Genomic DNA, 26,052 nt, shown 5'->3' with positions numbered 1-26,052 from the left:
GTCCAATATCCGTGTTTTATTATAATGCTATAACAATTGAAAATATAAACAAACAAAAAAAAATCGTACATTTTTTCATTCTTTCTTGCTTGTAATTGACTGGTTAATGAAGTAAATCCACTTATAAATTTATACAAAATAATCATTTTTACTTTCAAGAAATGTGGTTAACTCTTAATTAAATTCAATAATTGAAAGAATGTAATTTAAGCAAGTAGTATCATACATGAAATGTATAATTGAAACACAGGATTTGAGTTGTCAGGGTCGTGAGTATAGTTTTGGCTGTTTCAAATTTCAAAATGAAAGTCAATACGAGTAGACGACAAGAAAAAAAAGTCAATAAGAGTACGTGCAATGAGGCAAAGGGCTAAGCCAAAATAAGAAATAGTCTTGGCCATAAGGCAACATAAGAAATTGTCTTGGCCATGTACCCATTCAATTCAAACTTTGAATAAATTACTATTATCTCAAATTTTTTTCCAGTCAAATCTTACATCCATTGTCAATTCTCTCTCTCTCTATATATGTCCAATGTCTTCTTTGTTTACCATAATCACAATCAATTAGCAGGTTTTCTCCTCTTTTTTTCCAATCATAAATCATCATTTAAAATCCCATTGAAGAACAAAAAAAATGGCATTAATCCTCCAATCTTCAAGTTTCTTAAGTTCTTGCAGTACTTCTGTTCCCTCAACATCATCTTGTAGTTGCAGAAGAGGATTGATTAGAGCGAATATTAATATTCCAAATAATCAGACAATTAAAATCTCCCTTCCCAGGTTTCAAAGAAGAGCGAGATTAGTGCAGGAACAAGAGTTGATTAGTGGATTTTCAACCATAAGCACCAACAACCCAATTGAGAAACAATTTAGCCCATCAAGAATTGGTCCTGATCCGCTGGTTATCAAGAAGCTTTACGCAATCAAGGAGGCAGTTGCAGATAGAGTGGAGATGCATAGGAATATTGGGGAACAGAGAAGCCAGTGGAACAATATGCTTTTGACATCCATTAATGGCATAACTTTAGCTGCTGCTACCATGACTGGAATTGCAGTTAGCAGTGGTGATCCTGTTTTGGGACTGAAGATGTCTTCTACTTTGTTGTATTTGGCTGCTACTGGCATGTTGGTGATCATCAACAAGATTCAACCATCCCAGCTTGCTGAAGAACAAAGAAACGCAACAAGGCTGTTTCAAGATCTCTATAACCAAATCGAAACAACTTTATCAATTGGTCATCCTTCAGCTATTGATGTGAAAGAGGCTATGGACAGAGTATTGGCTCTTGACAAAGCCTACCCACTCCCTCTTCTTGGCGTAATGCTTGAAAAATTTCCAACTTCTGTGGAACCTGCTGTTTGGTGGCCTCAACAACGTCGAAGACAGCCCAAAAGAGTCAGTGACGGCGATAAATATAATGGTTGGAACGGGAAATTGGAAGAGGAAATGGAAGAAATAATGGGAGTATTAAGCAGAAAAGACCAAGAAGAATATATTAGTCTGGGGAAAAAGGCCTTGAAATTTAACAAGTTTTTAGCCATTTCTGGTCCTTTACTCACAGGCCTAGCAGCGGTTGGCTCTGCATTTGCAGATTCTTCTCCTTCTCATGGATCTTGGGCAGCTATGTTTGGAATTGTTGGTGGCGCTTTAGCAAGCGTTGTTAACACGGTTGAGCATGGTGGACAAGCTGGAATGGTATTCGAAATGTATCGAAGTAACGCTGGTTTCTTCAGGTATATGCAGGAATCAGTTGAGTCCAACTTGACAGAAACAGATATGGAGAGAAGAGAAAATGGTGAAGTGTTTGAAATGAAAATGGCTTTGAAGTTAGGTAGGAGCTTATCTGACCTAAGAGATCTTGCTGCTGGTGCTTCGTCGAAGGGAGAGCAAATTGAGTTCGGAAGCAAGCTCTTCTAAAATTTTGACAATTCATAGTGTAATGCATAGACAAAATCAAGTACATATCATTGTCTATAATTAAGAGTAGGGCTAACTCATTCTTTCAGATTCAAATGTTACTTAATTAAATTGCTTATAACAGTTTCTCAGGCCATCTTGCTAGCTGCAAGTGCCTTGATTTGTTCTTTTTTCTTCTGTTGAGACTTGTATAATTATATTTTTATATGTAATGATAGTTAGTTTTACACTTAGTGAAATTAGTTAGTGGGCCAGCTTAGCCAACTCAGCATTAGTTGTAATTTTCGGTATTGTACATGTATATACTTTGTGCTACAGTGAGAAAAGAAGGTGAGCTTTCACTTTCCCAATTTCTATTTCTCTCTTATGTTTTCTTTCTCACATAACTCTCTAGAAAGACTCCATTGAAGCTCCAGATCGAGTTTCAAGCTCATCTTCAATCCCAGTTCTAACATGGTATCAGAGCAAGGAAGCTCATACCCAACTATCCGCCATCGTCCCTCTCAACTTCGCCCACTACTTTCTTTCTTCTGAGTCTGTCTCTCTAGTTCGATCGTCATTTGCCTAATTTGTTCGAATTGCAAAATTGATAACTGATCCTTCAAGTTTTATCTGAAATTAGCGTGTCACACAACAGATTCATCTATTCATGGCTGTATTAGATCAGGAAGATACATCTGTTGGTGATACCAGTGTCGCCACTGCAATGAGCACCAGAATAGATCCAAGTGATCCACTCTACCTACATCCGTCAGACAATCCTGGAGCGATGCTTGTCTCAGCTCCTTTCAGTGGAATTGGGTATAGATCCTGGAGATGTAGTGTCATGCGAGGTTTGTCTGTCACAAACAAGTTAGGGTTTATAAGTGGAGAGTGCAAATCACCAGATCCTCAATCTCAAAGATTTCGACAATGGGAGCGATGCGACGATGTGATAACGTCTTAGATTCTAAATTCACTCTCCAAAGATATTGCTGACAATGTGGAATATGCTAATAATGCTGTTGAGTTGTGGAGAGAATTAGAGGATCACTATGAGCAAACTAATGGTACTAGGTTGTACCAGATTCAAAAAGAGATAAACGACCTGTCTCAAGGTGTGTTGGACATTAAAGGTTATTACATTAAACAGAAAAAGCTCCGGGAAGAGCTGAATACTTTGAGTAAGAAGACTCACTGCAGTTGTACCTGTAATTGTGGTGCCAAGGAGAACATGCACAAGGCCGAGCAGGACATGAGATTGATACAGTTCCTTATGGAACTTAATGAGGTCTACATTGTTGTACGTGGAAGCATTCTTATGATGAATCTGCTGCCAACTCTTGTACATGCTTTTTCACTGCTCATTCAGGATGAGAAGCAGAGAGAGATCAAATCAATTAACCAAATGCTTTTTGAGTCTGCTTTCCTAAATGTCAACACATCAAAACCCGGTTCCTACAGAATAGATTAATCTGCCAATAGCAATTCCATCAGAGGCAATAAGCCTCAACAATTTTGTGATTACTGTAAGAGACCAGGGCATACCAAGGACAATTGCTATAAACTACACGGGTACCCTCAGAGTTTTGGCAATTCACACACTCAAAGTTCAAATGCAGGACAAAACATGAATCAAGCTGCAAGGTTCAACAAAAGAACGAGAATAGTAGCCAGTATGCAAGGGACCTCTCGGAAAAAGTCATTTCCGACGAACTTTCTTCTTTTCTTTACTTTTTTTGTCACATACAATGATACAAATATATTGTATTATGCACAAATACACTCAAATACATTGTATTTTTATATAAATACATTATTTTTTTGCTTTTATGTATTCTGAAGGACTGTAATTTTTTACTACAGCCGAATATCACGGTGTTTTGTGATTTTTTGTTGTTTGAATATAGTGAATTGAATACGGTGACTTGAATACAATATATAATAGTGAATAATAAATATATGTAAATTAAATACAATGTACACAACCGAATTAAATACAATTTATTTTGTTGCATATTATACTTGCTGGGAACATCAGATTGTGCTTGAGCTATTTCGCTCCTCTTGATTTAAATTTTAAATGGATTGAGAAAACTATGGCGGAGTATTTATTTAGCAATTACATTGCCTTGCACTAGTTATTTTGGGTTTTATCCTTTCAACACATGCAAAACATCGTTTTCTTCTTAAGCTAATACCAGTAAAACACTTAGTCAGGATGCTTGTGTGGACTCTTATTAATAAATCACATCTCAAAAAGAATAGTACTAGTAAGAGGGAAATTATAAACCATTGCACCACTTAGTAATAAGGTAATGTGATGTAAAAGTTAATCATGAAAATGTGCATATAAGGACAGATCATTAACGTACCCGTAGCCTAAACAAATCAAAATGCAAAGTCAAAAAAATTGAACATTTTTTACTTCGTCATCATTATTTCTTGTTTTTTTAATTTGAAGTAAAATACAATTATCCTATAAGTTTTCTCATGGATTTTTTTTTCCAACCGTGGCAATTCTTTCTTACTCTTCAAAAATATATGTGGTTAAAGCTTAACGCTATTCCATAATATAAACAATAAAAAAGTGATTGTTTATACCAAGTATTATCGTGCATGAAATACTCCTAATTTGGAAAGATAGTTGAGTTGGACGGGTCTTGAGTACAATTACGGATGGCGGTTTCTAAATTGAGACACCATAGAAGTATTCTACGTTGAAAGTCAATATAAGAAGTATGTGTAAAAAATAAACAAGGGGGCTGAAAATTTTCAAGAGGCCTAAAACCGAAGCCAAAATAAGAAAGAGTCTTGGCCATGTACCCATTCAATTCAAACTTTGAATAACTATAATTAGCTCTTGTTTTCAGTCAAATCTTATTAATTTCAATTGTCAACTCTCCTTATAAATACGTGCCATTTCCCTTCTTTACCATAATCACAACTATAATCTTTTATCTCTTCTTTAACAGCTACTACTACACAAATCTCTATCATCTTTCTTTTCCATTCTAAATCAATTAACATCCCATTATAGAAAGAAAATATGGCAATCGTCCAATCTTCAAGTTTCTTGAGTTCAAGGAATTCTGTTCCCTCAACATCATCTAATTGCAGCTGTAAAAGAGGATTGATAAAAGCGAGTATTAATATTCCAAGAATTAAAACAAGCAAAATCTCTCTTCCCAATCTTCAAATAGGAGGGAGATCAGCAAAAGAACAAGAGCTGATTAGCTATTCAACCATAGTAAACAACCTCCTAGATGAGAAACAGCTTAGCACAGCTAGAACAAGAAGTGATGATATGAACAATGGTCCTGATCAGCTGGTTATCGCAAAGCTTTATGCGATTAAGGAGGCAGTTGCAGATAGAGTTGAGATGCATAGGAATATTGGGGAACAGAGAAGCCAGTGGAACGATATGCTTTTGACATCCATTAATGGCATAACTCTAGCTGCTGCTGCTATGACTGGAATTGCAGCTAGCAGTGGTGCTAGTGGTGATGCTATTTTGGGACTAAAAATGTCTTCCACTTTGATGTATTTGGCTGCTACTGGCATGTTGGTGATCATCAACAAGATTCAACCATCCCAACTTGCTGAAGAACAAAGAAACGCGACAAGGTTGTTTCAAGATCTCTATAACCAAATTGAAACAACTTTATCAATCGGTCAGCCTTCAGCTATTGATGTGAAAGAAACAATGGACAAAGTATTGGCTCTTGACAAGGCCTACCCTCTCCCTCTTCTTGGCGTAATGCTTGAAAAATTTCCATCTTCTGTTGAACCTGCTGTTTGGTGGCCTCAACAACGTCGTAGACAGCCCAAAAGAGTCAGTGACGGCGATAAGTATAATGGCTGGAACGGGAAATTGGAGGAGGAAATGAAAGAAATAATGGGAGTGTTAGGCAGAAAAGACCAAGAAGAATATATTAGTCTAGGGAAAAAGGCCTTGAAATTTAACAAGTTTTTAGCCATCTCTGGTCCTTTTCTCACAGGCCTAGCAGCGATTGGCTCTGCATTTGTAGGTTCTTCTCCTTCTCATGGATCTTGGGCAGCTATGCTTGGAATTGTTGGTGGCGCTTTAGCAAGCGTTGTTAACATGGTTGAGCATGGTGGACAAGTTGGAATGGTATTCGAAATGTACAGGAGTAACGCTGGTTTCTTCGAGTACATGCAACAATCAATTGAATCAAACTTGACAGAAACAGATATGGAGAGAAGAGAAAATGGTGAAGTGTTTGAAATGAAGGTGGCTTTGAAGTTAGGAAGGAGCTTATCTGATCTAAGAAATCTTGCTGCTTCTTCTTCATCGAAAGCAGAAGATTTGGACGAGTTTGGGAGCAAACTTTTTTAGAGTTTGGCTATTCACAGTATAGAGCATTGACAAAATCAAGTGTATAGTTATTTTTTTATTCAATTACTATATATCTGTACACCCGAGTAGGGATTCCTTAATTCTTTGTTCATACAGCCTTATTGATTAATCTTAATTCTTTGTTCATATGGCCTGATGGATTCTTAATTATTTTGTTGCTTAATGAAAGATATTTTATACTATATATTATTACATAATTTTATACCAATAAAGTTGGGACCTTTTTTTTGCTCTATATAGTAATCAACCCTTTATATTCTCTTTGCTGCATCAAAACAGTAACCAATCAACCACACACATATATATAATAGTAAGGATTATGCTTTTAATGGATGGATATATGATTGAAGTTCCAATATAAATATTACTCACTTTTTTACTCTTCTTATTGTTTGTATAATACCAATCTGTTCAGCGTTATCAACTCAAATATACTCCTCTTCTATTTTTTGAACATAAAAAACCATGCATATACACATGTTTCTGGCATGTTTTCCTTCTTTTCTTTTTCAACAACAATTTTGCATCATGTATATATCCTCCGCAACGCTGCCGCATAACGATCGAAAGTAAGCTTCATTACCATTTAGCTATATTTTCTTGAATATCACTCAAAATATAATTGAAAATATGACCCTCCTCACCTCTTTCTTTTTTGATAACACTGTGGATTACCATTGATAATCAACAGTACACCTGATAAGCACCTCGACCTTAAAACTCCTTATCTGGAGTGTTTCAGATCCAGCCTTAGAGATCACTAATTACACATCAACCTCTGCATCGATACACTACATCTCTGCCCTCTGCATCGATACACAACACCTCTGCCCTTTCTTAGTAATTAGTATGTCTAAACAAGTCAATCCTATCTACTAGTTCTTTTTTAATTTGTGTTCCTATACTCTCCATATTTACAATTGTATTCCTGAAAATTTTCCGATTCCTAGCCTTTCAAATATGACATACTATTGCTGCCCATAATAGTATGATCATGCCCTTTTTAATGTCAATTATGAGGGCCATTGAAGAATGTATAACGACGGGCATGAGTGACAAATTCTTTAACCGGCAGTGTACTAAATGCTGTAGAATATTCTCCATTAAATACTGCCGGATAGTAGTATTTTTTTTAATCAAAAACCACTATGGTGGTGGGGGGTTAGGCCACGACCCCTACCAGTTTATTAATACCACAAAAAAATAGTACATGGAGGAGGATATAAACCTTGGCCTCCATTAGAGAGTGAAGAATGTTCTTAAACATCCTTATGGTGGATCGCTCAACAGAAAGTTTCTGGCTAGAGGACTTCTCCTCCTTTACAATTGACCTTAGTAAGGTAGCAAAAAAGGTGAACAATGCTAGCAGTCCATACATCAATTACTAACTACTCATTTTGGCTTGTCTAACTCTTAAGTATATAGAAAGAACCTCTAGCAGCTTGTGGTAGTTCTTGGACTGAGAAGAACATATCAGCAATCCCTTGATCCTGCATTTAGAGGCGGACTCGGGACTCGAGCATGATGGGGCACCACTGTATATGCTAATCGCCAGCGATAAAATTCGGTGTGCAACTCTTTGAAAAATGAATATGATGACTTATCATCCAAGTATTAACATAAAGAAGTTCTAAAGAAAAAGAAAGCACTAGACGGGGGGGGGGGGGGGGGGAATTCTTCGCAATAGGGCGTTCAAACGTAAAATTATAAAAGACTTACTAAAGAAATTAAGATTAAGAGTATGTAATAACATAAACGAATTGAAGAAGAGTCTCAAACTCTTAGTTTCCATTGCCAATTCAAAGTGATTGTTAAAGAAGATTTGTATTTTTCTTTTTGTGGAGCGATAAGTTGCAATTTGAGGCTTTCAATTCTAAGGAAGGAATTTACAAAAAAAAAAAAAAATTAATTAAATTGACTATTTTGTGTTAGTACTAAACTATAATTGAATATTAGAAAAAAAAAAGAAGATTAAAGTAAAAATAAAGTAATTTGCTATTAAATAAAAATTACATTGTATTCAAAGCTTTGGGTGGTTTCGAACCCGCGTCACCACAGCATAGGAGAGAATTTAAGTTCCCAAAGCAACCACTTCTTCCATCCATCACCTTGTGTTTGGGGGCACCATTAAAATATTTAAGGGGTCCTGTATATAATTACACATATATATAATATGTATATACAGAATTTTTGCCGAGGTTAACGGGGTCACGTGACCCCTCAACTACCAACCTACGTCCGCCCCTGCCTGCATTGTGCCTCCATTTATTTTATCTTTATGTGCACCATTCTTTCCGGTAAGAGATGGAATAGTTGTCTTCGATTTTAGCTATCCTTTGCCTTCGGCTTCACGTGTCACTCCCTTATGCAATCACTTAACATGACATATTTTACCCTATATCAAATTCACTACTAATATAATACTAATATTATACGATTTAGGTTAAGCCTACATCATTTTTGTTGCGGAATATTGTGGGTTAACTAGCACACAATCTCACACAAAGCAAATAGAGAAGAAAAATCAACACAAGGATTTAACGAGGTTCGACTAAATCTAATCCTCGGGACAAAAGAAGAGAGAGTTTTCCACTATGAATGAGAAGAAAAGCACAATACTGATAAGTACATTTTACCTGATTTAAATATATCACTTTCCTCGCAAAAGTATAAAAAATATCATGTTTCTTTCACAAATTTAATTTGATTGCGCAGGAAATGCTACAAGAAGAATTAGTGCACAAGCAATAAAACTTTAAGAAGAAAAAAAAAAGGGAAACAAGCTATGACAAAATACGGACGGCATAAAATCCATCTACCACAACAAAGTGGCCGTAACCAGATTCAAAAAAATAAAAGAATCTTTCATAACCAAAACAAGTGGTTATAACCGAACCAACTTGTTTTGGTTTGATTATAAAAGCATACGATGAAGAAGGAGAGGGGGGAGCCCAGCAGACAACAAAAATCCATTTCAGTCTTTCCTTTGCATTTCAGTCAGTTGTTCAGTTCTTTGAATTTTCATCCAGTCATTACAGTGGCTTTTATTTCTAGTTCCTAATAAATCTTAGCTTTAAAAATTACTCTATATCCTGCTTTTAATTAAATAGGGGGAATATTCTTTCTGAATATTTCTTTCTATTTTCTTATCTAATGGACAAGAATATTTTCATTAGCAGTATTAGCTTTAGTATGGAGTAACTTTTCTTGTGTTGGGAGAAAGACGGATCTTAATATTTCTATATAATAGTTGATATTATTCCTCAAATTCACATGCTTGAGCTAGAATTTATTTAACTTTTATCTGCTTTTACAGTTAGAAGTTATTTAATTTATTAACATCTATCCATCTTGTATTACATATTAACTATTTATTAATTCTGTAATCGAGAGAGGCGGAAGAAAATAATATAGTTAAGTGTAGTATTGATAAATATTAATATTTATTAAGTAACATCTATCTCTTTTATGTTATAATTAATTTTATACTTATTTGTAATCGAGAGAGGCGAATAGTGTAATAGTCAGTTATAACAAGTAGGGCAACCGAAAGGGACTTACTAACAAGAGCGTGTTTTAGTTCAATCATATATTTCTGGTTCTTTAATATTACTAGTTTGAAGATTAATTTGTATAACCGAAAGGAGTGCGATTAATTATCAACTTAAGTAATAATATATATTTGTAATCGTGAGAGACATTTATACATTTTTGAGAAATAGAAATTGAAGAATAATAATTCTACTATATAGAAATATTAAGTGAAGTCAAGATCCCAACACCTTTTTATTATATTTGTCAAAAACAAAATATTTTCTATTGCTTTATTCGTGTATTTTTAGTTAGATAATTCACAACTCAACTCTTTCGAATTTTCTTAAATAGTAATTAAAACAAGAAATGTCTGTAGAATAGATAAATCAATCTCTGTGGGTTCGACATCTTTCTCTACTACAATTTGACAGAGTACGAGTTTAAATAATATACGCCAGACACTCGTCAAATTTTTGGCGCTGTTGCCGGGGATTGGCAAAATCTACTACAAATTAATTGTTTTACTACTAATTTGAGATTTTTGTTTTTAATTATTTTGACTTTTATGCAAAAATTTCAGGAAGTGTATGACCCGTTCCTCCTCGAGAGAACTAGTTGAATACGATCCTGAAATTGAAAAATCCTTGCGGTTGTTGCGAAAAGAACAGGTTTCACAATCTCAAATTTCTTCACAAGATAAAATGGAGAACGAAGAACTTAACAACAACAACCAACTCCCGCCACATCAAGTAGAAGAACATGAAGTGGCACCACGACGTGATAGAATACTAAGAGATTATATAAGGCCAGATCATTTTGAAGGAGAATCAAGTGTAAGGAGACCACTAATTGCAGCAAATAACTTTGAAATTCGCACAAGCTTGATTCAAACTATTCATCAGTCGTGCCAATTTACTGGTGATGCGAGTGAAGATCCTCACACCCATCTAATTGATTTTCTTGAATTAGTTGAAACTTGCAGGTATAATGGAGTCACAACAGACGCTATCAGGTTGCGGCTTTTTCCCTTTTCTTTAAAAAATGAAGCCAAAATATGGTTGCGAAGTCTGCCAAGAGGTTCAATCACTACATGAGACCAAATGACTCAGAAACTTTTTAATAAATATTTTTCACCTGCAAAAACATTTAAAAAGAAGCAAGAAATCAATAATTCTGTGCAAACAGATACTGAATCTGTATACCAAGCATGGGAACGATTAAAATCAATGCTAAGAAAATGCCCACACCATGGTATCCAAGATCCTGATATTTTATATATTTTTTATCATGGTCTTAAACCCTCTGCTAGAAATGTTATTGATGCAGAATCAGGAGGATCCATAATGAGCAAAACTACTGCAGAAGCCATGCAATTGCTCAATGAAATTTCAGAAAATGTTGTTCAATGGTCCTCTGATAGAATGATTGTTAAGAAAGCAACAAGAGTCAATCAGGTTGAAGCTTGGAATTCATTAGCGCAACAAATTGCAACTCTAACACAAGAGGCATTTCAGGTAAATACTCAATCATCATCTCAACATGAGAATTGTGACGTTTGTGGAGGCAATCATCCCAATCATGAGTGTCAAGCTTCAACGCAAAATGAAGGACAAGTAAATAGTATTGGATATAGAAACAGTTATCCATTCGGTAGTCCAATGGCACAAAAACATCCTAAATTCCAAATGGTGCTGAAAATCCTCAAAGATTTTTCAATCAAAATCAGCAGGTACAGGGACCACCTGGTTTTCAAAATCAAAACAGAGGGCAACAAGATTTTCAGAAATATCAACAACCACCCCAAAAAGCTCATCAGCAAAGCCTCGAAGACATGATGTACAAATTCATTAAGGCTACTGATGAGAAGGTTGAAAGTCAAAGTTCAGCCATCAATAATTTAGAAATTCAGATGAGCCAATTAGCAACCCTCATGTCTGAACAAATAAAAAGTGCTCTACCAAGCAACACCGAAAAAAATCCAAAGGAACACCTCAAAGCCATCTCTCTACGGTCAGGTAAAACTCTTGATGATCCATATGCAGATAGACAAGGAAAACCACACGAAGTGGAACAGGTAAATGAAGGTGAGAATAAAAGAGACTCTGAACTTCTAGAAGAACAAAAAGAAAAAGAAAAAAAGGTACAAGAAAATGAAGTGAAGACAAATCCTCAGTCTGTACCCCTCCCGTTTCCCCAAAAAATGAAAAGAAAAAATCTTGACAAACAATTTTCAAAGTTTCTAGATATTTTAAAGCAACTTTATATTAACATACCTTTCACAGAAGCTTTGACACAAATGCCATCATATGCTAAATTTCTCAAAGAAATTTTGTCAAGTAAAAGAAAATTGGAAGAAGTTTCAGTTGTTAAGCTTACAGAGAAATGTAGTGCTATACTTCAAAATAAACTTCCACAGAAGCTTGGCGATCCAGAGAGTTTTACAATTTCTTGTACTGTGAGAGGTGCTCACTTTGAAAAAGCATTATGTGATTCGGGTGCTTCAATAAAACTAATGCCTTTCTCAATTTTCAGAAAATTAGAACTTGGTGAAATGAAAGATACTTGTGTGTCTCTTCAGTTAGCTGATCAAAGTACTAAAAGGCCCAAAGGAATAATTGAAAATGTTCTCGTTAGAGTAGATAAATTTGTATTCCCAGTAGATTTTATTGTACTTGAAATGGAAGAAAATACTGAGGTACCATTAATTTTAGGTAGACCATTTCTCGCAACAGGAAGAGCGATCATTGATGTTCATCAAGGACAATTAATATTGCGAGTTGATGAGGAGAGACTAATTTTTGATATGCAGAAAATGATAAAATTTCCTGAGAATGAGTCGTCATCATCTTGTTTTCAAATTGACTTACTAGATGACCTTGTAGATGAATTCAAGGATAATCAATTAATTACTGATTCATTGGAAAGATGTTTGGTCAGGTCAGGGACCACAAGTGATGAAAATCCCACAATCAGAGAAGAAGCTGAAACACTGGAAAAAGATTCAGAAAATGAGAAAATCTCACAAGAAGAAGTTCAATCAAAAATTGAACTCAAAAACTTCCTTCTTATTTAAAATATGTTTTTCTTGAACCTGAATTATTTTCAGTAATTATTTCATCTTCTTTGACTCCAGAGCAGGAATACAAACTGATAGAAGTCTTGAGGATGCATAAAAGAGCTTTAGGGTGGACTATAGCTGACAATAAAGGAATCAATCCAGCTATTTGTAAGCATAGGATCCTCATGGAAGAAAATTACAAACCTATAGTCCAACCCCAAAGGAGACTGAATCCAGCAATGCAAGAAGTTGTCAAGAAAGAAGTAGTGAAACTTCTAGCGGCAGGTATCATTTATCCAATATCTGATAGCCCTTGGGTAAGTCCTGTACAGGTAGTACCAAAGAAAGGAGGTATGACTGTAATAAAAAATAAAAATAATGAACTCATACCTACTAGAACATTCACAGGATGGAGAGTCTATATAGATTACAGACGACTTAATGATGCCACGAGGAAAGATCATTTTCCTTTGACTTTTATTGACCAAATGCTTGAAAGAATTGCAGGCCATAAATTTTATTGTTTCCTTGACGGATATTCTGGGTATAATTAGATACCGATTGCTTCAGAAGATCAGGAGAAAACCACATTCACATGCCCCCAAGGTACGTATGCTTACAGAAGAATGCCATTTGGACTATGTAACGCTCCTGCTACATTTCAGCGTTGCATGTCGGCAATTTTCTCAGATATGACTGAAAAGTTTCTTGAAATTTTCATGGATGATTTCACACTTTTTGGTAAGACATTTGAAGATTGTCTCTATCATTTAACTTTGTTGCTTAAAAGATGTGAAGAGACAAATTTAGTTCTTAACTGGGAAAAGTGTCACTTTATGGTAATAGATGGAATTGTTTTAAGACATAAAATCACTGCTAAATGAATAGAAGTTGATAAAGCTAAAATTGATCTTATAGCAGGATTATCCCCTCCCACCACTGTTAAAGGTATTAGAAGTTTCTTAGGGCATGCAGGTTTTTATAGAAGGTTTATAAAAGACTTTTCAAAAATTTCAAAACCTCTGACTAACCTATTGATGAAAGATGTGAAATTTGAATTTTCAGATGATCGCAGAAAAGCATTTGAGTTTCTCAAAGAACAATTGACTAATGCTCCAATTGTTGTCTCTCCTGACTGGAGCCAGCCATTTGAAATAATGTGTGATGCAAGTGATATAGCAGTAGGAGCGATATTGGGGCAAAATAAAAAGATCTTTAGACCCATATATTATGCCAGCAGAACCCTCAATGAAGCTCAAATGAGTTATGCAACAACCGAGAAAGAGTTATTGGCAGTAGTATTTGCACTTGACAAATTTCGTTCTTATTTGATAGGAACAAAGGTTACAGCATTCACTGATCATGTAGCCTTAAAATATATATTAACAAAGAAAGATGCTAGACCTAGATTGCTAAGATGGATACTCCTTTTGCAAGAATTTGATCTCGAAATAAAAGATAGAAAAAGTTCAGAAAATCAGGTAGCTGATCATTTGTCACGTCTAGAGAATCCTCCTACTGAAATACTAGATATCCAAGAGGAATTTCCTGATGAGCATATCTTTTCTGTCGCAACAGTTGTAAATAGACCTCATTGGTTTGCTGATATTGCCAATTATTTAGTGGGAGGGTGGATTCCAAAAGATTTTTCTTACGATCAAAGAAAAGAGTTAAAAAAGAGGCAAGACATTATTACTGGGAAGATCCTTATTTGTTTAAATTTTGTGCAGATGACATAATCAGGAGATGTGTACCTGAAACAGAAATGAACAATATTTTAAGTCATTGCCATGATGGAGCTGTAGGAGGACACTACGGAGGAAGAACGACAGCAACTAAAGTACTTGAAGTTGGATTTTATTGGCCTACTTTATTCAAAGACGCAAGAAATTATATTGCCACTTGCGACAAATGCCAGAGAAGCAGTAACATTTCAAAAAGGGATGAGATGTCTCTTAACTCTATCCTTGTTTGTGAAATATTTGATGTTTGAGGCATTGATTTTATGGGTCCTTTTCCTCCTTCAAACGGTTGTGAATATATTTTAGTTGTTGTTGACTATATTTCAAAATGGGTAGAAGCAATTGCTACTAGAAAAAATGATGCTCATATTGTTTGTACTTTTCTCAAGAAAAATATTTTTTCTAGATTTGGAACTCCACGAGTTATCATAAGTGATCAAGGAACTCATTTTATAAATAGACAATTTGCTAGTTTATTGTCAAGATATGGAGTTACTCATAAAACAGTAACTCCATATCATGCTCAAACAAGCGGACAAGTAGAAGTATCCAATAGGGAATTAAAAAGAATTTTAGAAAAAATTGTTGGTTCTTCTCGAAAAGATTGGTTTTTAAAATTGGATGATGCGTTATGGGCGTACAGAACTGCTTATAAAACTCCCACAGGCGCATCTCCTCATAGACTAGTTTTTGGAAAAGCTTGTCATTTACCTATAGAGTTAGAACATAAAGCATATTGGGCTATAAAATTGTTGAATCTAAACTTACCAGATGCAGGTAAAAATCGTCTATTGCAACTTGATGAGTTGGAAGAGTTCAGACTTACAGCATACGAAAATGCTAAATTGTACAAGGAAAAGACAAAAAAGTGGCATGACAAGATCATCTGTCATAAAGATTTTAAAGTGGGAGATCATGTTCTGCTATACAATAGCGATTGAGATTATTCCCAGGAAAGTTTAAGTCACGCTGGACAGGGCCATATATAGTGACATGAGTGACCCCCTATGGTGCCATTGAAGTACAACATGCAGATGGGGGAGACAAATTCAAAGTAAACGGTCATCGTTTGAAGCCTTATATCAGCAGATTCTTCGACAAACAGGCTTCAACAATCCTTTTTGCCTAATTTTTAAAATAAGTCAAGCTGGCGACGTTAAACTCAGAACTATTTTTTTCCGCTCTCTTTAATCTCAAAAGTAAGTATTAGTAGTAACATATAATATTTTCTTTTTAGTAAATATATATAATAAAATTACCTTTTTTTTTCTTATAAAAAAAACAAAGTAAAAAAAATATATATTAAATACTTGACAAAACAAAGAACTCTCACAGTTACGTAGTAGTGTAGATATACTTTTGAAACAATTTAAATATTATAAAATAAAATAAAAAAGCAAAAAGAGGAGGGAATTGGTAACAATAAACGGTGATAAAGTAAAAAAAATGGGGTTTTAAGTGTTGTAACTCCTTTATCACATCAATGTAAGTGTTGACCCAGAACTTACAATACCTGCTCTTGTTATCTTCTCAATGTTGTCCATTTAATTACTATTTTACTTTGGGATTTTTACCTATCTATACCATATATCAAACCTTATTACTAAAAATGTTCATAATTTGTTATTTACCCGTGTAGTCCACACTTTTACTACAAATTATATACCAATCCAAAAATAGGTAGATTTTGCCATAAAAAATGCTCTAAAATGAAGGCACCAGATCTGCGTGTGATTCTGTCAACATTAAATTCGAATTGTTGCGTAATTCTCTCCTTCCTCAATGGAAAGAGATCTCTCTTCTCTCACTCAACTACAATTCTCAAAAAACGCAAGCTACTGAAGCTCCAGTAATCAAACGGAAAGGAGATTTCTGTTCTTCATCTTCATCTTCATCTTCATCTTCATATATTTTCCCATATATTTTCCACCATTGATAGCCATTAAAAAGCTTGAAAGCTTTGAATTCAAATTTTGGGTTTTCAAAATTATTTTTTGTTTGGATTGGGTGTTGTTGTAAATAATTCGGAATATATTTAGGAGTTTGTATCTCAATTTTGAGGGGTTTTGGTGAAGATTAGACTTGGTTTTGACTGAATTTTAGATTAAAACTCGAAGAAGAAGAAGAAGAAGAAGAAGACGTATTTCCAGAAATCCTAGATAAATTGTAGTTAAATTGTAGAATTGTAGATATATTATAGATAAATTGTAGATGAATTGTAGATGAATTGTAGATTGGGAAGACTAAAGCTTCTACAAATCTTCTACAATTATGTCGAAAATGTCAATTATGCTACAATTGAAATGAGAATTTGGATATTAAAATTCAATATATCTATTTTGTAGATATCTTGTGGATAAATTGTATTCTGATTGTAGATGCATTATTTTCTGTTTTCACAAATCCAAAATGACTAAAGCTTCTACAAAATCTTCTGCAAAAAACAATCTACAATTTATCTATAATTTTTCTAATTTGACCACAAAATATCTACAAATTCTGGAAATATGTCTTCTTCTTCTTCTTCTTCTTCTTCTTCTTCTTCTTCTTCTTCTTCTTCTTCTTCTTCTTCTTCTTCTTCTTCTTCTTCTTCGAGTTTCAATCGACTGTGTTAACCAGTAACCTTCAACCACTGCCCCAAAAAAAAAGAGGTCAAAGAATTTCGAACTCTCTGCCATTATTATTTCCAGTGGGAATTCAAGCGGTTCGATCAAAGAATTTAAAATTTTCTTGTGAATTTGAAAATATGATATTCTTCGATGGTGGTGGGCAATTGGGGATGATCAAAGAGAGGAAGCATAGGAGCATCGTGAGTTGTGTGTGTGTTGTAAACAGTTGAGATGAAAGGAAAGAGAAAGTGGGAAGATACAGTCCTATAATTATGCCTAATATAAATGAACCCTTAATTATATCCCTAATTTGAATTATGGTATAGAAATGGTAATTTGGTATACTTAAATGTATTAAACACAAACCTTAAACATTGAGGGTAATAAGGTTTGATATATGGTATAAGTAGGTAAAAATCTTTTTTACTTTTACCTCAATCTCCAAGAAAACCACCTCTATCACCGGTCACATCTTTCATTAACTCCACAAATAGATATACACTATTATTCTATTATATATTTTACTTTTGAATATTATATATATATATATGTGTGTGTATATATTATATTAAAATAATATCAAACCATCCTTGTTAATGTAGATTACACTGAGATTACCAAATAACATTTTTTTTACATGGTTTACCTACTGTACATAGAAATTATAATATTATTGATATTTGAAATATAAATTTATTAAAAAAAAGAATATCACAAAACCAGTCACACCTCCTCTATCAAATCACACACAATGATCGAGAAAACTAAGTTAGTGATAGCATATGTTTTCACCTTTTGAACTCAATAAATACATTAAGACACCTACATCCTTGCTCATCTATCCCAAAAAAGAAAAAGAAAAAGAAAAGAAAGTAAAACCAAAAGACAAACATCTTTTTTCTCACCGTTATTTTCAATGTAAATTAGATTGCTTTTGTATTTACCTTTTCTTTCTCTGTTCATTCCTTTCATAAGAAAATTAAAAAAATCTTAGCCAAAAAAAAAGGTCCTCTTTTAAGAGAACTAAATCAGGAAATAGCTTGCAAGTCCATAAGAAAATGCAAGATCTTGATCCTATAGATTGGATTTTCTCAAAGAGTTTCAGGAAAGTGGTTGAGGAATGGGGGATGAAATTTTTACCTACAGATGGAGATAAGGCACTGGAGATACTGCAACAAATCAGTTCTTTGGATTAGGAATCATTTGTACAAGACCCAGGTACTTATGTTAAAGAAATAGTTCTGGAATTTTATGCTAATATGAACAAATCAGAAGGGACCACTACAGTTCAAAATAAAGTGATACCTTTTAACTCTTCAATTATAAATGATATGTACAATTTAAGAGACATTAATGATGAGGAAACCAGGTTAAAGATTGAAGGAAAGGATGAATTATTTTGAAAAAATCTGTTGTGAAATTATGTCCAAATGGGTTAAGTTAATTTCAGGAACTGAAGAATATCCTTCACAATTAGCAGGGTCAAGTATGAGAGAAATAGGAAGGACATGGGGAAGTTCGTAAGTTCTCGTTTATTCTCATATGTGAACAATTCAAATTATAATTTGAAAAGGGTCCTTTTGTTGTATGCTTTTAGAAAGAATTTGCCGATTAACGTTGGGCGGATGATTTTTGATGGAATGATGAATTGTCATTTTAGAGACGATTGTGAACACCTACATTTTTCATCGACAATCACACGTCTGACAAAAATATTTAAGGTAAATACGGAAGGTCTTGCTGAAATACGAAATGGTTATCTCATAGAACAGAGTTACTTGAATTCTTTAAAACCTCCGCGAGGTCCAGCAAAGCCAGAGAATTCGAATGCTAGTGCTTCTTCACATGATGTTATGACTTGTATGAAACAATTGCTACACGGACAAGCTGAAATGAAAAAACAATTGGACGATTACAAAAGTGAACAAAAAATCCGTGAAGAAAGGCTAGCGGCAAGTATGGCACATAATCAAAATGAATTAGCAGAAGCTAAAAGTTGTCAATCTTTCCTTTATCAGACGTTGCGAAATGAATTTGCAGCCACTTCCCCCATCGTCCATATGATTGGAATTTTCACGCGCCATGTTAACAATGCTGTGAAATGTTTTGACAATTCAAGTTTTCAGCATTATTCTTTTGCAGATCTAGAAAGTAGCAGTCTCCAAGGTGCGAGATTATTTCCAACTCCAGAGCTTTCAGTACCAATACCGCAAGCACCCCCGACTATGTTCGTTCCACAAAGAGTAAGTCCAGCTGATTTTATAGGTAAGGGACCCTCTATCCCTTTGTAACGCGATGGAATTAGACACTTCGAAGTTGATTTTGACTTTCTCAATAATAATGAAACAAGAAATGGTGGTCAGTAATGTTTACATTGTTCATCCAGGAGGATGAATAGTCCAAATGTAAGGATGGTTGAACTCTACTCAATCATTCCTTTGTTAAAAATTTTATGGTGTCTTTTTGTTGTCGATGTCATCCAGCAGGTATATCTTTTTGATAGCTATGGCAAACGGCTTGTAAATAGACGAACCTGTTGGTTCTTCTATGTGCTAGTAAGTTATTATTATCTTTATTTTATTTTGTTTTGTTTATTTGTTTGTTGTCAGGAGCTCATCAAGCAGGTAACATCTTTTGATAGCTATAAAAAATAGCTTGTATATAGTTTGACCTTTTAGTTGGAATGTGATAAAATGCCGAACCTGCGATGAAAGTGTCAATACATGTTATTTAGTATGTTTTCTACATTTTTTTTAAAAAATATATAGAAAAAAGCATAAAAAAAAGGAGAGGGGGGTGTTACTCATTTTATTGTCATTTTTGTTATCTTCTTTTTATAAAAACATATGTAAAAAAAAAATATTTTAAGGACTTTAAGGAATAAATTACACGTAAATGACTTTCGATCATATTCTGACAACATATCATGAATATTTCAAGTTCATAGAACACTGAAAACTTCTTACTTTATGCCTCCAGTTTTGCTGATGTAAATTGTCTGTTGCTGTGCAACTTTGAGTGATTGAAGAAAATAAAGGCATGCTTAAATTAATATAATCAATTACTAGAACTTGCCTCTATTGTTGGTCAATGCGAAATCTTAGAAAAATGCTGATTTCAGAAAAGGAATTAGGCTATCTTTGGATCGATTGAGCCTTTTGATTTATCCTACCAAATGAAAATTATCCTTAGTATCCCATTTTGAGCTTCAAATATCTTCTTGTTCATTTATACCTTATAACCCAAAGCCAATAAGTGCACATGTACATCTGATTTTAAAAAAAAAATCCATTCCTTTTCTTTACTGGCACTGTTGGCACTGTGGTATACGAGTTTGAGAGATAACAGCTTGCAGTGGTATATGATAGAAAAGAATTTGGATACTTGTGAAGTTTCCAACGAATATTTCGAAAAAAAAAAGTGTGTATGTATATATACACATATATAAGAACATATACATAGTATATGTATGGGTACGAGTGTGTGTTCTATTAAAAAAAAGAATATACATGAAAACTGGAAGGCTAAATAATTTAATTCTTCGTGATCAGTACTAATCTATATATTTTTATTTGCTGAACAAAGTCATCTAGCTTAACAAACCAAGCCAGAAGGAAGGAAAGTCACTATAAAAAAAAATTCTTTATCCTACCAGCCCACAGCCTAACATTACAAGCTAACAAAAGTCCTAAAAGATTTTAAAGTCAACACTGATCTACATTAGTGGCGATTGACAATAAAGGCAAGTCTATGGTTTATTGTAGATAATTGAGTCAGTATTCTTGATTTTCCTAAAACTCGAAGATGTCGTACAGTGATAGTTGCAGAGTAAAATTGGAGATATAAAGAAAATAAGTTTTACAAAGTTCAAATGAATTGAAATTTCGGGTGGAGTCATTAGATGTCGCAAAGTTGTAAATGTGTAATTATTCCTCAATTTCAAAAAAAAAAAAAAAATTATTTCCTCGAGGACAAATAAAAGCTTAATTGTGGGAGAGTTTGATAAGTACATTTTACCTGATTTTAATATATCACTTTCCTCGCAAAAGTATAAAAATTATCATGTTTCTTTCACAAATTTAATTTGATTGCGCAGGAAATGCTACGAGAAGAATTGGTGCACAAGCAATAAAACTTTAAGTAGAAGAAAAAAAAAAGGAAAACAAGCTATGACAAAATACGGACTGCATAAAATCCATCTACCACAACAAAGTGGCCGTAACCAGATTCAAAAAATAAAAGAATCTTTCATAACCAAAACAAGTGGTTATAACCAAACCAACTTGTTTTGGTTTGATTATAAAAGCATACGATGAAGAAGGAGAAGGGGGAGCTCAGCAGACAACAAAAATCCATTTCAGAGTCTTTCCTTTGCATTTCAGTCAGTTGTTCAGTTCTTTGAATTTTCATCCAGTCATTACAGTGTCTTTTATTTCTAGTTCCTAATAAATCTTAGCTTTGAAAATTACTCTATATCATGCTTTTAATTAAATAGGGGGAATTATTCTTTCTGAATATTTCTTTCTATTTTCTTATCTAATGGACAAGAATATTTTCATTAGCAGTATTAGCTCCAGTATGGAGTAACTTTTCTTGTGTTGGGAGAAAGACGGATCTTAATATTTCTATATAATAGTTGATATTATTCCTCAAATTTACATGCTTGAGCTAGAATTTATTTAAATTTTATCTGCTTTTGCAGTTAGAAGTTATTTAATTTATTAACATCTATCCATCTTGTATTACATATTAACTATTTATTAATTCTGTAATCGAGAGAGGCGGAAGAAAATAATATAGTTAAGTGTAGTATTGATAAATATTAATATTTATTAAGTAACATCTATCTCTTTTATGTTATAATTAATTTTACACTTATTTGTAATCGAGAGAGGCGAATAGTGTAATAATCAGTTATAACAAGTAGGGTAACCGAAAGGGACTTACTAACAAGAGCGTGTTTTAGTTCAATCATATATTTCTGGTTCTTTAATATTACTAGTTTGAAGATTAATTTGTATAACCGAAAGGAGTACGGTTAATTATTCAACTTAAGTAATAATATATAACCGAAAGGAGTACGGTGAAAAATAAAATGTTTTCTATTGCTTTATTCGTGCATTTTTAGTTAGTTAATTCATAACTCAACTCTTTCGGATTTTCTTAAATAGTAATTAAAACAAGAAACGTCTGTAGAATAGATAAACCAATCTCTGTGGGTTCGACATCTTTCTATACTACAATTTGACAGAGTACGAGTTTAAATAATATACGCCAGACACTCGTCAAATACAATCTATAGAATCTCCAACTACAACCCCTATATATAGATCCCAAAAAGATCCCAAACATATATGAGAAAGGTTTCCCAATTTGACAAAGACTATAGGTTTTTCTTTACCAAATCTTTTAGGACAATGGGTTTTCCTAAACCTATAGGAACTATGAGTTTCCTAAAAATACAAGAAAATAATTCAAGCCACAAATAACAAATCTTCCCTTTGGCTTGAATTCTCTTCATCAACAGGAACAACGTCTCTCTACCTTGCCCTCAGCCCTCGCAAGGGCTCTATTGAGTACTGCCCACACCAATTAAGTCTAGGCAATGCCTAAACTTGTTGGCCGGGACTGCCTTGGTCATCATATCAACTGGATTATCATGCGTAGACACTTTCTCCACTTTAACAATCCCCTTTGATATAATGTCTCGAATAAAGTGATGTCTGACTTCAATATGCTTCGTCCGCTCATGAAATATCTGATTCTTAGTAAGATGAATGGCACTTTGACTGTCACAAAAAACTTGTGTCTTCTTCTAAGCTAGTCCAAGATCACTTACCAAGCCTTGTAGCCAAATAGCCTCTTTAACTACTTCCGTAATTGCCATATACTCGCTTCTGTGGTAGACAAAGCAACGACAGACTGCAAAGTCGCCTTCCAACTGATGACACTACCAGAAAGAGTAAAAACATAGCCGGTCATAGATCTTCTCTTATCCAAGTCCCTTGCATAATCTGAATCGACATAGCCAACTAAGGATTCACTCAACTTGTCTTTGTAAAAAGTCAAGCCTACATCTGCAGTACCCTTCAAGTATCTCAAGATCCACTTCACCGCCTGCCAATGTTCTTTACCAGGACACACCATGTATCTATTCACAACACTAATAGCATATGAAATGTTAGGGCGAGTGCAAACCATAGCATACATAATGCTACCTACAACACTCGAATATGGAACACTAGACATCTGTTCCATCTCCTCGTTTGTTTTTGGTGACATGTCTGCAGACAACTTGAAATGGGAAGCAAAATGAATGGTCACAGATTTAGCACCTATCATATTAAATCTCTTGAGGACCTTCTCAATATAGGACCGTTGGGACAACACCAGCTTTCCAACCCTTCTATCACGAGTAATCTCCATCCCCAATATCTTCTTTGCAGCGCCTAAATCCTTCATCTCAAACTCCACACCTAGTTGCTTCTTCAATTGGGTAATATGTGACATGCTTTTAGCAGCAATAAGCATGTCATCCACATATAGCAACAAATATACACTAGAACCGTCTTCAAGCTTTTTGTAATACACAAAACTATCATATGCACTTCGAGAAAATGCATTTTGAATCATGAATGTATCAAAACTTTTATACCACTGCCTAGGCGACTATTTCAGACCATATAAAGATTTCTTAAGCAAGCAAACATGATTTTTCTTATCTTGAGTAATGAATCCCTCGGGTTGACTTATATAAATCTGCTCACCCAACTCACCATGCAAAAATGTAGTTTTCACATCTTACTGCTCTAGTTCTAAGTCATGAAGAGCTACCAAAGCTAGAATGACCCTGATAGAGCTATGCTTTACCACTGGAGAGAACACTTCATTGTAATGTATCCCCTCCCTATGTGAAAAACCTTTAGCTACTAATCTTGTGTTGTACCTTGATACTTTAACCCTTGGATTGCCCTCTTTTCTTTTGAAAATCCATTTGCAGCCTAGTACCTTCCGTCCCTTTGGCAATGGAACAAGCTTTCATGTCTGATTCTTATGAAGAGACTCAATCTCTTCACTCATAGCACCAACCCACTGATCTGTTTCTGGACTAGAAATAGCTTCTTTATAGCTATTAGGCTCAAGCACATCAATAGTCTATGCAACAAACAAAGCAAACTCCACAAAATTAGCATATCCAAGAAAATTACCATCAGATACGTTTGCAAACCTTTATGGTGGATTGATCACTCTCTTCTCTCTGCTTGTTGCAATGCTATAGGGTTTTTGCGCAGGTGCATCAACATTATCGTATTGATCAATATTTTGCACCTCCTCCACTTCCTCTACTTTAGAACTACTGGGCTGAGCTAGTGGAGATTCAATTTCTATCTCTATGAGGTCACTGACACCACAATCTGTTTCTTCTATTGCCTTCTCCCTCTGACTGTCTAGTGAGGCAGATTCATTGAATGTTACATCCCTACTGATAATTAGCCCTGGAATATTTTGATCTATGCACCACAACTTATAACCTTTCACTCCAGTTGCATACCCTAGAAATATGCACTTCTTTGCCCTCGGCTCAATTTTTCCATCCCTCACATGAGCATAAGCAGGACAACCAAATATCCTTAAATTTGAATAATCAGCAGGCGAACCGGACCATACCTCAAAAGGAGTTTTGAACTCAATAGCTGTGGATGGAGATCTATTGACCAAATAACAAGCTGTATTGATTGCTTCAGCCCAAAAAGCTTTGCTAATACATGACTGTGAAAGCATGTTTCGTGCCCTATCATAAAGCATTCTATTCATACGTTCTGCAACACCATTTTGTTGTGGTGTTCCAAAATAAGTGCGGTGTCTCACTATGCCCTCCCTGTTGCAGAAATTATCGAACTCAGAATTGCGAAATTCCAACCCATTGTCAGTTCGATGACGCTTAACTTTTCTTTCCGTCTGCCTCTCAACCATCGTCTTCCATTTAACAAATGTCGAAAATGCCTCATCTTTTGTTTTCAGAAAATACACCCACATCATCCTTGAGTAATCATCAATCAAAGTCATAAAATACTTGGCACCACTTTTGGAGGGAACTCTGTTTGGACCCCACAAATTAGAGTGTATATAATCTAACTTGTCTCTGGTCTTGTGCTCGGTCTTCTTGATGAACTTTACCCTTGTCTGTTTACCAAACACACAATACTCACAAAAATTCAAAACTTGATTTTTGTACCCATTCAACAAATTCTGCTTACTCAACAAAGACAATCCATTATCACTCATATGACCAAGTCGCAAGTGCCACAACTGAGACTAATTCAGATCACTTTTCCCAGAAGCTACAGCAGCTTCCCCTTCAACTACACTGGCCTGAAGATGATACAATTTAGAATGTAGTTTTCCCTTCATGAGTACCATGGAGCCTTTATACACTTTAAGTATTCCATTCTCGGAGTGAAATTTATACCCTTGATCATCCAAAGTCGAAAGAGAAATCAAATTTCTCTTTATCCGAGGAACATGCCAACACTCATTGTTTCTGATAATTCCGTCGAACATTCTCAATTTGATGTTACCAACCCCCTCTACTGGTAATGGATTATCATCTCCCATATAGATAGTCCCACTCATTTGTTTGTAAGTTGCAAACCAATTCTTATGTGGACACATGTGGAAAGTATCACCAGAATCAAGAACCCAAGAATTTTGCCCATGACTAGAACTCACAGCACAAACTTTCCCCTATCATCAGAATTATTGCAAGTGTCAACAATATTTGCCGAATTATCTATTTTTTGCTTCCCTCTTTTCTCCTTCAGCTTAGGA

At 34.6% G+C, this 26,052-nt stretch overlaps 3 protein-coding genes and 1 long non-coding RNA gene across 4 annotated transcripts; all 4 read left to right on the top strand.

The window, feature by feature from the left end:
- Nucleotides 1-430: 430 nt before the first annotated feature.
- On the top strand, nucleotides 431-3,707 carry LOC107783751 (putative F-box protein At4g22030). The gene has a single exon (XM_016604771.2). It carries the CDS (start codon nucleotides 637-639, stop codon nucleotides 1,918-1,920), a length of 1,284 nt encoding a protein of 427 aa, XP_016460257.2. The 5' UTR covers nucleotides 431-636; the 3' UTR covers nucleotides 1,921-3,707.
- Nucleotides 3,708-4,856: 1,149 nt separating this feature from the next.
- LOC107783746 (putative F-box protein At4g22030) lies at nucleotides 4,857-6,372 on the top strand. The gene has a single exon (XM_016604766.2). The coding sequence runs from the start codon at nucleotides 4,949-4,951 to the stop codon at nucleotides 6,257-6,259; it is 1,311 nt and encodes a 436-aa protein (XP_016460252.2). The 5' UTR covers nucleotides 4,857-4,948; the 3' UTR covers nucleotides 6,260-6,372.
- A 4,143-nt stretch (nucleotides 6,373-10,515) lies between these two features.
- LOC107783747 (uncharacterized) lies at nucleotides 10,516-14,865 on the top strand. The gene is made up of 9 exons (XM_075248252.1): nucleotides 10,516-10,796; nucleotides 11,124-11,328; nucleotides 11,544-12,765; nucleotides 12,948-13,189; nucleotides 13,380-13,478; nucleotides 13,538-13,613; nucleotides 13,761-13,820; nucleotides 13,938-14,469; nucleotides 14,616-14,865. Exons 1-9 carry the CDS (start codon nucleotides 10,516-10,518, stop codon nucleotides 14,863-14,865), a joined length of 2,967 nt encoding a protein of 988 aa, XP_075104353.1.
- Nucleotides 14,866-18,054: 3,189 nt separating this feature from the next.
- LOC142179572 (uncharacterized) lies at nucleotides 18,055-21,738 on the top strand. Its single transcript, XR_012708094.1, has 2 exons — nucleotides 18,055-18,441; nucleotides 18,674-21,738. It is a non-coding gene; the product is annotated as an uncharacterized LOC142179572 (long non-coding RNA).
- The last annotated feature ends 4,314 nt before the right edge of the window (nucleotides 21,739-26,052 follow it).

Source organism: Nicotiana tabacum, chromosome 3 (genome assembly GCF_000715075.1).
Source record: "Nicotiana tabacum cultivar K326 chromosome 3, ASM71507v2, whole genome shotgun sequence".
NCBI lineage: Eukaryota > Viridiplantae > Streptophyta > Magnoliopsida > Solanales > Solanaceae > Nicotiana > Nicotiana tabacum.
The sequence above is the reverse complement of the archived record's forward strand: the minus strand, read 5'-3'. Positions and strand labels throughout refer to the sequence as shown.

Coding starts and splice junctions, on each gene's coding strand:
- LOC107783751 (XM_016604771.2), top strand. CDS start 637: ATGGCATTAATCCTCCAATCTTCAAGTTTCTTAAGTTCTTGCAGTACT.
- LOC107783746 (XM_016604766.2), top strand. CDS start 4,949: ATGGCAATCGTCCAATCTTCAAGTTTCTTGAGTTCAAGGAATTCTGTT.
- LOC107783747 (XM_075248252.1), top strand. CDS start 10,516: ATGGAGAACGAAGAACTTAACAACAACAACCAACTCCCGCCACATCAA. Junction 13,614..13,760: donor GGATGATTTCACACTTTTTG/GTAAGACATTTG, acceptor CTAAATGAATAG/AAGTTGATAAAGCTAAAATT. Junction 13,821..13,937: donor CCCTCCCACCACTGTTAAAG/GTATTAGAAGTT, acceptor TTGAATTTTCAG/ATGATCGCAGAAAAGCATTT.